This window comes from Arachis hypogaea, chromosome 15 (genome assembly GCF_003086295.3).
Source record: "Arachis hypogaea cultivar Tifrunner chromosome 15, arahy.Tifrunner.gnm2.J5K5, whole genome shotgun sequence".
In the NCBI taxonomy this organism is placed as follows: domain Eukaryota; kingdom Viridiplantae; phylum Streptophyta; class Magnoliopsida; order Fabales; family Fabaceae; genus Arachis; species Arachis hypogaea.
The window spans coordinates 122,454,827-122,468,475 of NC_092050.1; the positions used below are offsets into that span (position 1 = coordinate 122,454,827).

General features: G+C 34.6%; 2 protein-coding genes across 2 annotated transcripts; one reads left to right on the forward strand and one right to left on the reverse strand.

Annotated features, from left to right (window-relative positions):
* The first annotated feature begins 650 nt into the window (after window positions 1-650).
* LOC112748811 (F-box/kelch-repeat protein At3g06240-like) lies at window positions 651-1,799 on the forward strand. The gene has a single exon (XM_025797052.1). It carries the CDS (start codon window positions 651-653, stop codon window positions 1,797-1,799), a length of 1,149 nt encoding a protein of 382 aa, XP_025652837.1.
* A 4,128-nt stretch (window positions 1,800-5,927) lies between these two features.
* Window positions 5,928-7,698, reverse strand: LOC112748812 (aluminum-activated malate transporter 6-like). The gene is made up of 4 exons (XM_025797054.3): window positions 7,442-7,698; window positions 7,183-7,319; window positions 6,827-6,973; window positions 5,928-6,603 (listed from the first exon to the last, which is right to left on the reverse strand). The coding sequence occupies exons 1-4, from the start codon at window positions 7,668-7,670 to the stop codon at window positions 6,004-6,006; spliced, it is 1,113 nt and encodes a 370-aa protein (XP_025652839.2). The 5' UTR covers window positions 7,671-7,698; the 3' UTR covers window positions 5,928-6,003.
* Window positions 7,699-13,649: the final 5,951 nt, after the last annotated feature.

The window sequence follows — 13,649 nt, forward strand, 5'->3', positions numbered from 1 at the left end:
AGAAGTATTTTTTTATTCCGGTCATTATTTGTAAGTAAATCTGGTAACAACGACTTTTTTACCGTTTGGAAAACTTGAATGTTGTTTACCTGTGGCTGCATGGATGAAGGTGTGGCAGTGGTAGCTTGTAGCATCCTAATTAAGTATTGGAATGACTTTATGCTGCATCTGCGGAAATAATTAATTTGGGAGTAACATGGTTTTCTTTAGGATGAGGGGTTGTAATGTTGTGATAAGGCAAACAAAATTGGAAATCAAGTAAACATATTAGTGAGTATATCAGCAAATTAAAACTTAATAGGGAAAATTTGTGGCTGCTTCTAATTTCAAACTGGAAAACAAAAAATCAAAGATAATTTTATTGGAGTATGTTGGAATTCCAACTGAATTTATTTACTAGGGTAGGCAAAAACTTGGGAAGACGAGTCAAATTTAATGGTACTAAACACCTAGTTCAAACAGGTTAGGATAACACCGGTAAATACAATATTCTGCCTCATCAATTCTCGTTGGATGCTGCATCTCACACAATTAATAAGTTAGACTAATTTAGGTTCATTACTTAAAAGAGAGCAACAGACTTCAACAATTCAAAAACTACAAAGTAAACACAACCGAAAACCAAGATTACGAAACGCGCGTCTAGTAAAATGGCTAAATTCCAACTTCCCTTGCCGATTATTCCGGATGAACTGCTACAAGAAATCTTCTTGCGTAGTAGTGCCAAAGCTGTAGGGAGATGTATGTGCTTGAATAAATTCTGGCACCGACAGCTACGCCAACCAGAGACATGCATACACCACATGCGAAGGCAGAAAGTGTTAGATCAACATGTTTTGTTTCATGTTGGATACTCACTACTGTTAATGGGTTCAGATTCACTATATATAGTGAATGCTGCTTCTGGAGAAGAAGTGAATGTTCAGCATCCTTTCGGAGTTGGCATCCATGGGTGGTTCCGCATTGTGGGAGTGTCAAACGGGAACATATGTTTCAAGTTCTCCCGTGAACAAGACGACACAAGACTTTTGGTATGGAATCCGACAACACAATGCTCTAGAGAAATTTCCAACCCCCACAGGGACCACGGTAGATCGTTTTTCCCAGTATATGGTTTCGGTCATGTTCCAAACTCAGATGCATACACAGTCAAACATATGTGCAAAAGGGACATAGCTGATGCCTACGTTTTTTTCTCTAGATATTGTTCAAGGCGTTCTACATGGTTTCACTGCGTTGATTGTCTCCCTGGTGTAGAAAAAATTGACCCTAACTCTGTTTTTAATAATGGTCACGCGTATTGGATAACTGGTACAGGAGATAGCTATGCTACACCCAAGTCTGTTTTATGTTACAGTGTTGAAGATGAATCATTTAGCGAGGTGTCTATCCCTGTAGGTGCAATATATACCGTTCACAATTTACTAACCCACAAGGAAAAAGTTGCACTCCTCGCTCATACACACAACGAATTTGGGTATGTCGCAGCAATTTGGCACTTGAATGAAGACGCGGATGGTAACAGAATATTAGAGCAGTATTGCAGGTTTGCGAGTCGAAGCATCAGAGAAAATCCAATACTATTCGTGGATGATAACCTACTTTTGTTGGTGAACAATTCAAAGGAAAGAGAGTTACTCGTCAATTACAGGTACAGAGAGCTTGTGTTGACAGAATATGACATCGAACATGGCACTAGAAATCTATTGGTGAGGAGAGCATGGCGATACCCAGAAACGCCACACCCGATCACAGTAAGGTCTACACTCAAGTATTTTGCAGGGATGTTTCCTGTCTAGAAATAATTGACATTTAGATATACTCCGACTACATGTATTGTGGAACTTGGTTGAAACTCTTTGTTTAGTATTCCGGTTGATGTTAATTATGTTTTTTTTTTGTTAATGGAATCCCTAGAACTGTTATGACAATGGTTAATTCCTAGTGTTTTTTCTATCAGTCTGTCTTTACAATTGTATGTTTTACATTTTTTTGAAAGAGCCAAAATTAAGAGAAATGGTTGCATAACAACCTCAGTCTATCTAATTCGATGTGTCGTGTAGTCTTCCTCATGTACAGGAGATTTATAATGGTGTTATTCTGTTTCTAACCATCCTAGTATAGGGATTATGTGAGAAATAACAGTTAACCTACTAACATTTTACGCGAATATTCAATCAAGAAATGCTATTCCAAATAACATTGATCAAATTAACGGTTAACACACACATGAATGGAATAAATAGTTACCTGGAAAAACTTGGTTTCCTTTTAAAATTCCGGAGAGAGTTGGGCTTAACAGGTTTCAAGCCAGTTGCTGCATTAATCCTGACTTGAATTATCCACTAATTGTTTTTGTAGCTGGCCCAAGTTGATAGATAGCCCACTTTACTTTTAGATATACTTGAACTACCAAAAAATAAACATCTTTCCAGGTTAGTTAACCGAGCCCAATCCCAAGTATGACAGAAAGACTAAATATTCAGTTAACTAAAGTAAGCAACCCTGGGGAAAAAAATTTCTATGACCTTTGATCATAGACTATGTTACACCTTAATACCTAACCAGAACTGATCCGGGATAACCGTGAATCGAGACAATTCGACCTATAATTCGACCAAAGTTTTTCTATGTAACACGATTCGACCAAAAAAGACGACATATAAACGGACATATAAACGGGCAATGTTACAAGAGAAACTCACATGATGGCCCTGGGTTTTAGGAGAACAGTTGTATACACCACTGCATTGTTGGACGATGACAGAACCTAGCCCAATGCACGGTAAAACCTGCAATAAGCCATATACTCGTTGAATATTACTTTATAAGAAGAAAAAAAGAGCAACCCAGTACATGGTAACCTTGTAAGACCTGCAATAAGCCATTAGCACTCCATGAACAAACTCCAGCTTGCACTCTACCTCCATGGCCACGTCGCTGAAATGATCAACCCATTAGCACTCGTTCATTTACTTTAGATTATAGAGTAATAGGAATTCAATCAAGTGCATGAAGGGGTGAATAAAGTCAAACAATTTGAGCAAACAAAGGATTCAGCAATAATGGGAAGTTATGGTAATTTAAAAAGTCAGATCTTTCAATTGGAGTATTATACATCATGTGCAAGGGTATAAAGATGATGATCTACAACTTCAATACCTAATGAGATGAAGCCTTTAAAACCCAATATGTTAACAGACAGGCTAGCTTATTTCAAGCATCATAGCTTGCTGAACAATTTATGTGTATTAGAACAAAGCAGTGGCCATTCATCATGATCAAATAAACTACAAGTGTTAAGATTTATTTAGGTTCAAGGATTAGGAATTTCGAAACCTATGCAGGAAATTTTCTGAAAGGAAAGCAATTAAACTTGACCAACAAGTTGCAATTCAACAAATTTCCAAAGCCTAACATAACATTCTAGTTTACTTTCAGCTTCTTCATTCTATCACAACTTAAAATTTATGCTGCACACTAGTATATAAGAAGAAAAACAGATCTTGTCAATTATCTATTGTGGTGGCCGCATGATTTGTCATGGAAGTCACCAAATCATCGGCGTATATTGTCATGCCCTTCTCCTTCCTACTCTTACAGAATTGCCGAAGATTGAGTTATAACATGACTGCAATCTCAAGCATTCGTTTCACTAATAAAAAGGTTGCTATTTTCTGGTATTCAGTCTGACTTACTACAACATATTAGCCTTCATACGCTATTGAAATTAGTAGGGAACTTTGGTAACTAAGTCACAAAAATAGATACCATAAAACATATACGTATCTATGGGTAAAACAAAAATACGTAACTAGAAACATAAACAAATTCCAACCATGTTGCACAAGTCAAATGGACGTCTTCGACAATTTTTGCTTTTAAAGCTTCAAACATTTGTGTCTCTACATTCTAGTAGCAATTTTCAGCAAAGAAGGAAATTATTCTTAAGTTTCTGAACCTAATCGAGGTGCTTCGGGTTCTGGTTTGCAGCTAATCAATAGACGTTGTTAATGAAGCCTCCATGTCTCTTGCAGCTGCTTCTCTAGCCTTTTTTCTCAACTCTGCTTCTCTACTTTTCTTGTTCAGCAGCTTCTCTAGTTTTGCTATTCTTTCCTCTACATGGTCTATCAAGTTATCCATTTCCAAATGTTTTCCAACATCACTCTGCTTCCCGTCACCCGATCCCCTTGTAGCCTCCCCCGCTCTGACCCTAACAATGTGGTCATCAACCCAGAGAAAGAACTTGCAATGTGCTTCTGTCACCTACAATGAATAGAACACAATTAATGTAAGGGGTTACAAAATACTCCAATTCAATCTAATCCATGTACGTCACTGTAATTAATCCCTAGATTCTACATCTACAAAATCCTTTCAAATTTTAGCATCCATTTTTAATATCAGATCAGGTACCTAATCAATTCTTGTCACAATCATGATTTTTAATCTAGGTAGATCTATTTTGAATAAATTAACTTTTTCCCAATTCTCAGTCATTCATCAAAATTAACCAGCACCAATATCAAATCATATACAAAATCAACCCAATTTAACATCAAATCAATAACAAAGTCAAATCATTTTCATAACCAATAGGCATGCAATTCCCAACAATTCAAAATCACATCCACAACAACTTGAGCAAGGTGGAGAATAACCAAAATATAGAGTCTAAAGCTCCATTCCAGAAAATTCAAATTTTAATCAAATTTTAGCATAATCTTAGTTCTCATACATAAAGAATTGCGTGGTTACCTTTAATAATGGGCATCCAAAAAATAACCTATTTGGGTTGGTGTCTGTCTTCGACATGTAACTGATGGCATATTTTTCACAGAAGCATTTTGGGGCCACACCATCTATTACATCCTGAGGTTGCAGCGAACTTGAGGTTGCATTTCCAGATCTCAGTTCCCGTTGTCCGCCGGCTCTCCCTATGCCTCGTCTCGTGTTTTAGGAGCATGCATCACTGGCCATCGATCTGATTAACATTTAACACCACCATGGAAAACTATCATCATCTATTGCAATCGAAATTGAATCAATCTTCTTCGATGAACGGTGATTACAGAAAGTGATTAACAGAACAAATCACGCAAATTGGCTAAAAAAACAAAAAAACGAACGAATGACCTAGATGAAGAAGCAGTAGGGCTTACAAGGGTTTTCCGAGAGCGTTCTGCACGTGGGTCGCCGGAACCTTGCTAACAAGGGGATGACTTACGTTCTTCGAAGGTAAATCACAGAAAATGACACCCGCGTAACCCTGGACGAAGACGCAGAAGGCAGGGTCTTCCACGGGGTTAGGAAAAATCTGTCCCTGACGATGACTGACCTTGAAATAAGAGGAACGAGGTAGAAAAAGAGGTTATGGATGTTACAGCGGTATTTAGGGAAGGTTTTGCGAGTGGGTCGTCGGAAAAATCAAACGCTTAAGTTAAGGGGAGGGTAGAAGAAGCACTGAGGTAGATGAAGGAGCGGTGGATACTACAGGAGTATCTGGGGAAGGTTTTAGGAGTGGGTCGCCGGAAAAATCAAACCCATCACCCACAAGAAGGGTAGAGAAGAAGAAGAAGTGAGATCGTAGAAGGGTAAAGGAAGCAGTGAGGTTGAAGAATGAAGCAGTTCTTTTGAAGTGTCTTTTGAGAGGTAGAAGAAGAAGCTGTACACATTGAAATGGTATTTGGGGAAGGTTTTGATTTGTATGGTATTTGGGGAGAGATTTGTAAAATCAACTATTTGCGTATTGCATCAAGTATAAATACGTTACGGGGTATAATGTAAATAATATAAAATACAATGTAGTGTGAAAACATTTAATGCATCAATTAATGAAAGGTTGAAAATTTTTTTGATCAACGACTGAGATGAAGACACATGTGCAAGGGTAACTTACCCACAAAATTGCCATGGGTTTAGAAGAATTCACCACAATAGTTTTATCCCATGATACAAACACAATGAGATATATCTACAACTTTATATAACCACACACATTATCTATAAAGTTTGGTTTTTGAACTCTGCCTTCTCACTAAGATCTTGGAATTCATCTACAAGATTTTGAAGCCTTGCAACAAATTCTATTAAAAGTGAAGCAAATGTTGCTAATGACAAGGAACTGGCACTTTCATGTACTTTGAGTTCAGGCTCACTAATTTCTCCTTGAAGTGTTAGATGTGGCCGAGACCAGTATCTATTTAGTGATGTTGTACTTTGTGAAATGCTTGATGAGTCTCGCACTAATGAGGGTTCAATGTTACTATTTGAATTATCATCTCCATTTTCATTATTAATCAAATTAATCAAATATTCCTTATTTTCATAGACTTTCATATCTATCGAATTTTCAAGAGTTTCATTTTCCTTATTATTCTTTCTTGTCATTTTCCAACTATCATAGTTGACTAAAAGAAATGATTGTTGGTCAATCTTCGTTTGTAGTTGGATAGCAGCTTCATGTACATCAAAGAGTATGTCTGCGTTGCATAGCTTTTCCATCTTTTGAACTTTACTTCCAAGTTGACGCAATACTTTGGCTCCTTCATTACCAACCTTTTGAAGTTCATTACTGAACACCATCCTCTTTTCAGCAGGGGCCTATATTACAAAAACAAGTTATGAGCTATAAATCATCAACATAGTTACATAATGCCGACCTTATGATATGTAATGTCATCCTTTACCATACCAAATGTTCCATAAGCAAATATAATATCATGAAATAATGAGTCCAAAGTCAAGGAATAATTAAACAGAAGCATGAACAAGGTAGCATAAAACAATAGTATTTGAATATAATATTTTATTTTTCTTAATTCACCTGTATCTCCGAAAGGATACATCCATGCATTGCCATGACCATGAAAGCACAATGCCTCAGGGCTCCACTCACATTAACATAACTTCTCCAAGGATAGTTAAACTTGTAATATGGACCATGAGGTGGTTCCCATAATGCAAAATCTAACTGCATGAATGAAAAGTAAAGTTCTAGCATTTTAATTACGGAGAAAGAAGGTAGCAAGAGTTAAAGATTTCACTTATAGAAGTTCTAAAATTTTATTACTTATATAACTTTCAAATTCATATTATAAAATGTTCTTTTCTAAAAGGTTAAATTGTCAGGTAGAGAGCTATGGGCATCAAAATAGTTATATCTAATACAATATACAATACCAATGTTTCCTCCTGATTTGATGATTGTACTGCTGCTCTATAACCTCTGTAAAGTGGATCATCCGATGCTTGATAAATAAGAATTTTTGAAGGGACCCTTTGATATTCAACACATTGAAGGTAACCATTAACACAACCTAGACAAAGTTACAACGAAATAACTAGCTAAGACTGGAAATAACAAGGCCAAATCGAATAGTAAGAAATATAAATAAGGATAAATTTGGAGAAGAAGCGTGAAAAGAAAATTTGACTACACCTTCTAAAGATGCTGCAACTCCGTTAAAATTTTTTACCACTAAGTCATGTAAATCCTCTCCTGACCAAATTGGATATATAAAGATATTTACTAATAAAGCTGTGCCAGCTCCAACAGCTATAAGAATAAGTCTATAATAAAATGTCGTTAAAAAATCTTTACTATCTGCCACTAATACAATACAAAATGTCAACATGAACACACGAAATCCATATTCATATGGCTTCATGTTTGGGTGTTGCTTCACATAACTTGCTAAAAACCCTGCACACAAGAAAAACAAAATCACTAATCCTCAATTTTCTTTCTTAAAATAAATATTTAGATTGTTTTACAAGATGTCTTTTACTTATCCGGTACACAAAGTTATGGATAATTAATAATTTAATGAGCTAATAATATAACTTCACTTGAAAAAGTACAATTATTGTTAGCAATCAATATGTACATACATCTCATTGAAACACTTGTGAAAATAGTGAATGAAATATTGCCAATAAAATGAAAGATCAAATGGAAAAGAAGATTTCAACCTGCAATAAATATACTAAATACAATAGCAATCTCTCGAAACTTTCCAGCTAACATGGATAACTCTCCAATAACCAAAGCAAGTCCTCCTGCTAAAGTTGTTCCCAAAGTGCGATTTAACCCTTTACTAAAGGTTGCACCTAAGCTCGAATTACCAAAACATGAAATAAATAAATCAGTTACATAAAAGGTGAAAATTCTTCATCAACTATATGAGCAAAAAATGAAAAAATAAAATAGATTCCTAAAGTGTACATATATGATCATTTCTATCAAGTAACATAGATAAAAAATATACTAATTTTAATATTATATAATATTTATATTTGGTGTGAAAATCTAAGAACAAAAGAAAAAGCTAACAAAAACGAAAACAAAGAGCGAGCACAGTCTCTCTGTGAGCCTCAATCATCTTGTAGGACTGACGCTGACATGTTTGGATCACCAATCTTATTGAGATTAGCAACTCCACTATAGTAATATACTTTAGATGCTTTCAAATAGTTCAAGATGCCAGGAAAATTCCATTGCAATCATACACGTTGTTTGAAGAAGCCGCATCTTGTGTAAAAATAATTTCTTTTTTGAAGACTCTATCAAATGAAATGCACCACACACATACAAAGAAGAGGATAAGATGTTCTTACATGATGGCAACATAATGTAGCCACTCCTTAAATAAGTTTGATTAGAAGGAGGAAAGATTCCTTGAAGAATGTATAAAAATCATCTGGCCTCAGAGATTTCAAAGAGTCAATATCTATAACCACCCTTCAAACATCCTCCTTGGATACTACTATGATAAGAGCCCTACATGTCTATTTTGGAAGTTGGGGCAAGTGTTGCTCCTTCATAACATCCAAATTACCACCCTCCACACCACAAAAGAGCTTTTGGAAGAATCTCTTTACATTTATAGCTATATTTTGTTGCTTTGTAATGTATCTCCAATTTTGTTTAGACTTTTGGAACCAGAAAATCTTTTTTTGTAAGAGAAGACTAGTATCACTTTGAAGTTCCTACTTAATTCTATATAGAAAGAAAGCATTACTTTTTTCATATATTCTTGAACATTTCTGATTATCCTTACAAACTCCTTTTTCTTTCTAAAGATGCTATTGAATACCTCTTTATTAAAGATGCATGCATCTTTCCAAACTCCAATTAAGTAGGAAATAGTATTAGCTAGTATTCCCTTGCTCTCATGCCTTCTTTTCTACCCTAAAAAATTTGAAAGAATTACTCAAGTAGCCCAAAAAATACTTTCTAACTAAGTTTTCACTCAAAATGTTGAACACCTAAGTAGAATAGGATAATAATTGAAAAAGGTTATGTGAAAATTTTTTACAAAACTTTTCGAAAATCTTAAGCACCAGGATTTATTAGCCAAGATCCTATCAAGCTGCTTAGATATGAATTGATTACTTTGCATGTGACAAACCCACTACTCCGATCCTAAATCTAAAATCCCTAATTATCCATAGTTTCAAAGAATTTCTTTGCTATCCTGTAATTTTTCACCTTTGACCTTATTAGAGAATATTATTTTATTATTGTCCTTGATCAGCATCCACAATAATGTATATATATTCAAAGGCAAAATTTTATAAGAAATTCCAAGATAGTTCTTGTCATTAAAGAACTGGGCTTGTATTTACCGTCATACAACCCCACTTTTGGGTCCTAACACTAAGCTCGTTATACATTGCCTAGGAGCATGACGTCTACATATTGTAATTGACGACTACCTACTTATGACCTTGCTTATCTTCCACGTGGATGACGTAGAATTGAAAACTATGCCAGAACATCAACATTAATATGAACACATGTTGGTGCTTAATCTTGATGTTCAACAGAGTGGGCCTTGGTTGAACATTCAATCCGAAAATTTGAAATCTAATATGATGGTGCTTTTACAGATTTGCCATCTTGTTTTTCACATTAGCCCACCTTGTTGTATCTATATGGATTAGGACTTTATCATGAACGAGATTCGTACCTCTATCCATCCCAACAGAATCTTTCACCTAATTCTTTCCAAATCCAAACTTCTCCTGCACTACTGATGGCTCCTCAACCATCATTGCATTTTTTTGTTTCTCTTGATCCAACAATCATTTGTATTATGGACAAAGTATATACACTTATCATAAAGTAAAAGGAGACCCTCATATTCTACGTCATATTGATACCCATCTATCACGATATTACGAGTAATCAGAACATCAAGATTAATATGAACACATGTTCTTATATATTTTCTTCTTCTCGTGGCCAAGTCTACCTTGATTGGAATTACCATTGTCGTCTCTGTTCTCATCATGGCCTTCTCTTGCAGTACCAAATACTTAGACATGCAATCTCAATGCAAACCAAAGTGGCTCTGAAGCTTTTCTCACACGAGTGAAACTTTGATATCTAAGGCTTCATTTCCATGTAGTTGTTGTCTATCATCAACGGTCCCACTAAGAATATCTTCTCATTGTTCTCATACCTCAAGAACATTATAACCTCCTTTCAAGCACCACACATAAATCTCTTAGATTTTGTACTACTACAACATAACTTTCCTAGAATTTTGACTACTATCACTCCCTTGTAAAGCCCCAAGGTCTAAACATCTCTTCTCAATGAAAGTGACATACAAGGGAATTTTGCCACCTTGCTTTTCCCGCATCGTGGTCAAAGTAGTCTCCTTCTAGTTTTCACCCTCGATCAGATGAGGTTTCAACGTTGACTCTCCATTGCATCGAATTTTCCTTTCCAATTCTAGATGAATGATCCCTGTCACCAAGTAATTCCTACCAAGTAATCATCCTTATCATTATTTATTTTCTATCTATGTCTATTATATAAAAGGAATATCATAATAGTTTGGTGTCCAAATTTATTTCTTAAAATATCTTTCATTATATATAATTCATAAAAAAAATATTTATTTTGTTATTTTTCATGATTTAAATTCAAGACCTTTTAACTAAGTTATAAACAATTTGTCATCTTAACTAATTCTATATTTATTATTTTTTAGCACGTATTTAATATATAAAAAATCGATCAACAGACATATTGTGTCTATTGGTATACTATTAAAAAATAAATGGAATTATTATTGAATTCTTATAACTAAATATATAAAGTATTTTATTTTTTGTAACAATTTAATAAATATGAACCACGTATTAAATTTCACTAGTGCTTTCTCCATAATAAAAATTCGCTGTCAATGATTCTCTAACTATGTGACAAAATCAATTAAGGAAGGTGTTTGCATGTTAATGAATATGCTTTCAAACTTGGGTGAAGGAAAATAAAAAGAAAAAGAAAAAAGAAATATAAACTAATATAAGACTTGAAGGATTATTAGAAGAATATCGCTAAAGGTAGAGGAAAAGAAAAAGAAAGAAAAATTCAAAATAATACCTACGCTAAATTCAAAGACCACAATAACAGTGAGGATGGCCCAGATTGAATACTTGTTGAGTTGTTCCTGTTCAACATATATAAAGAGCGAAACGAGGGCCAAGGAGAGCCCTGATTTGATTGCAAACATCAGTTTTCTAAAGCCAGAACGATCCATCGGGTGAAGGTGCAACCAAAATTCACGGAACCCATTTTTTATCCTTTGCATTCGAGTACAGCGTATTTCTTCATCATCATTATTGTTGCCACTAAAATCAGTGTAGTTTCTCTGCGGGAGAAGACTATCCTTGCTGGTTCCTACCCTCGCATCCATTTGAATGGATTCTAATAACCACAAAGACTCTTATGCCATTTTTGTGTCCAACATAATTACATGAAGAAAATGTTTAGGGGAGGTGATTATTATAGGTTACTTTTCTCCGCTTGACTGCTTTGTTTTTCTCTTTTATTCAATAGAGGGAAGAGTGAATGATAACAAGGAAAAAGAAAAGAAAAAAATTGTGAAGGAGAAGAAAATGCGCCAAAGAAGATAAAAGGAGCGATCGAGAAACGTAGATCGAGTATCACATATTGAGGCTTGTTTATTAAGCTCTTTATTTTAAGGATTTTACTCTTTTCTGTTTTTTTCTCTTAAGAAATTAATTGCTGAATTTTATCTTAATCTAATTAACATGAAGTATATGCTGTTTTTAGTTTAATTTTTTTGATAATTTAATTTTTAAAAATAAGATGTATAAACATAACAATAAGTAACCATTATTATGTATTAAATGTTAAAATATGAATTTGCAATAAAAATGAAATTTGCACCAATTTTTGTATACTTCAAATGTATACCTTTTTTTTAATTTTTTTTAAATAAAATTTTTTATTTACATCACTCTTCTATACATTTTTATGCACACTTTTGTATTTTTAGATATACAAGTGAATATAATAAAAGAATAAAAAATGCAACTTAATTGGAGTGTAGACATTGTTTTCATACAAAGGACAACAAACAATGTTGCAAATTTGATGGCAAAATATGTAGTTTTAGATGGTAGAAAATACGTCAAATGGCTTTTCCTTTGGCACAATCTTGAAGAAGTTATAAGGAGTGAACTTAGCTTTGCCTTTTATTAGGCTTATTCTCTTGTTGCTATTTATTTTCAGACACCACAAATAAAAATAAATATATACTATTTATAAAAGAAATGTAGACTAGGTATATAAAAGATGCAGCAAATATCATTTATGTTAAATTTTTGGGAAAAGAGGATAATATTATATGTGAAGTTGTTGTGTTGAAGTTATTTTTTATAGAGATATTACCAATTAACTTCATAAATATTCTATCTACTAACTACTGGTCATTACTATCCCAACTACTAACAATTTTTTAATATGCCCCTGATAGATGGAAGACATCAATAATCCCCAACTTAGATAAGTTTCAATGAAATGGTTGAGAAAGAGGTATGTGGCACGGTAACATAGAGGAAGAGGGGTGTGGCGCAAGACGTAGAGAAAGACAAAGGAAGAGAGAGGTGTGGTGTGGGCCGCAATTCTGGTTAGGGAAAGACGTGAGTGGCGTGCGATGACGCAGAGGAGACGTGCGGTGCGGTGGCGCAGAGGAAGAAGACGCGTGCAGTGTGGTGACACAGAGGAAGAAAAGGGAAAATAGGATAGTAGCGGCAGAGCTGGGGCTTCCGGCGGTGAGCAGAGGAAGAAGAAAGAGAAGGAGAAGTTGCACTTAAGGGGGAGAGAGCAAGCAGCAATGTAAAGGCGCGTTTGGCGACAGATGCCAGTGGTTTTTGACCCGTTGAACTCGGAAAGATGAAACAGGGAGGATGGACTTATTGTTAGAGTAAGAAAACATAAAAAATAGGTACATAAAAAAAAGAACAACAACAACACAGATGAGAAAGAACTTTGTGAAAGAAAACACAGTGGTTTTACCGAAAAATGATATCCTATCCTCTTCAAGGAGGATACCATGACTCTGATACCATGTTAAATTTCTAGGAGAAGAGCAGAATACAAAGATAATATTATATATGAAGTTGTTGTGTTGAAATTATTGTTACATTATACAAGATTCACTCTATTTATAGAGATATTACCAACTAGCTTCATAAATATTCTATCTACTAACTAATGGCCATTACTATCCCAACTACTAACAACTTTTTAATAACATATCTTTTTTATATTTAAAGACAAATGTTTTTCATTTACACTACTTAAATTTAGTACTAGGTGAAACACA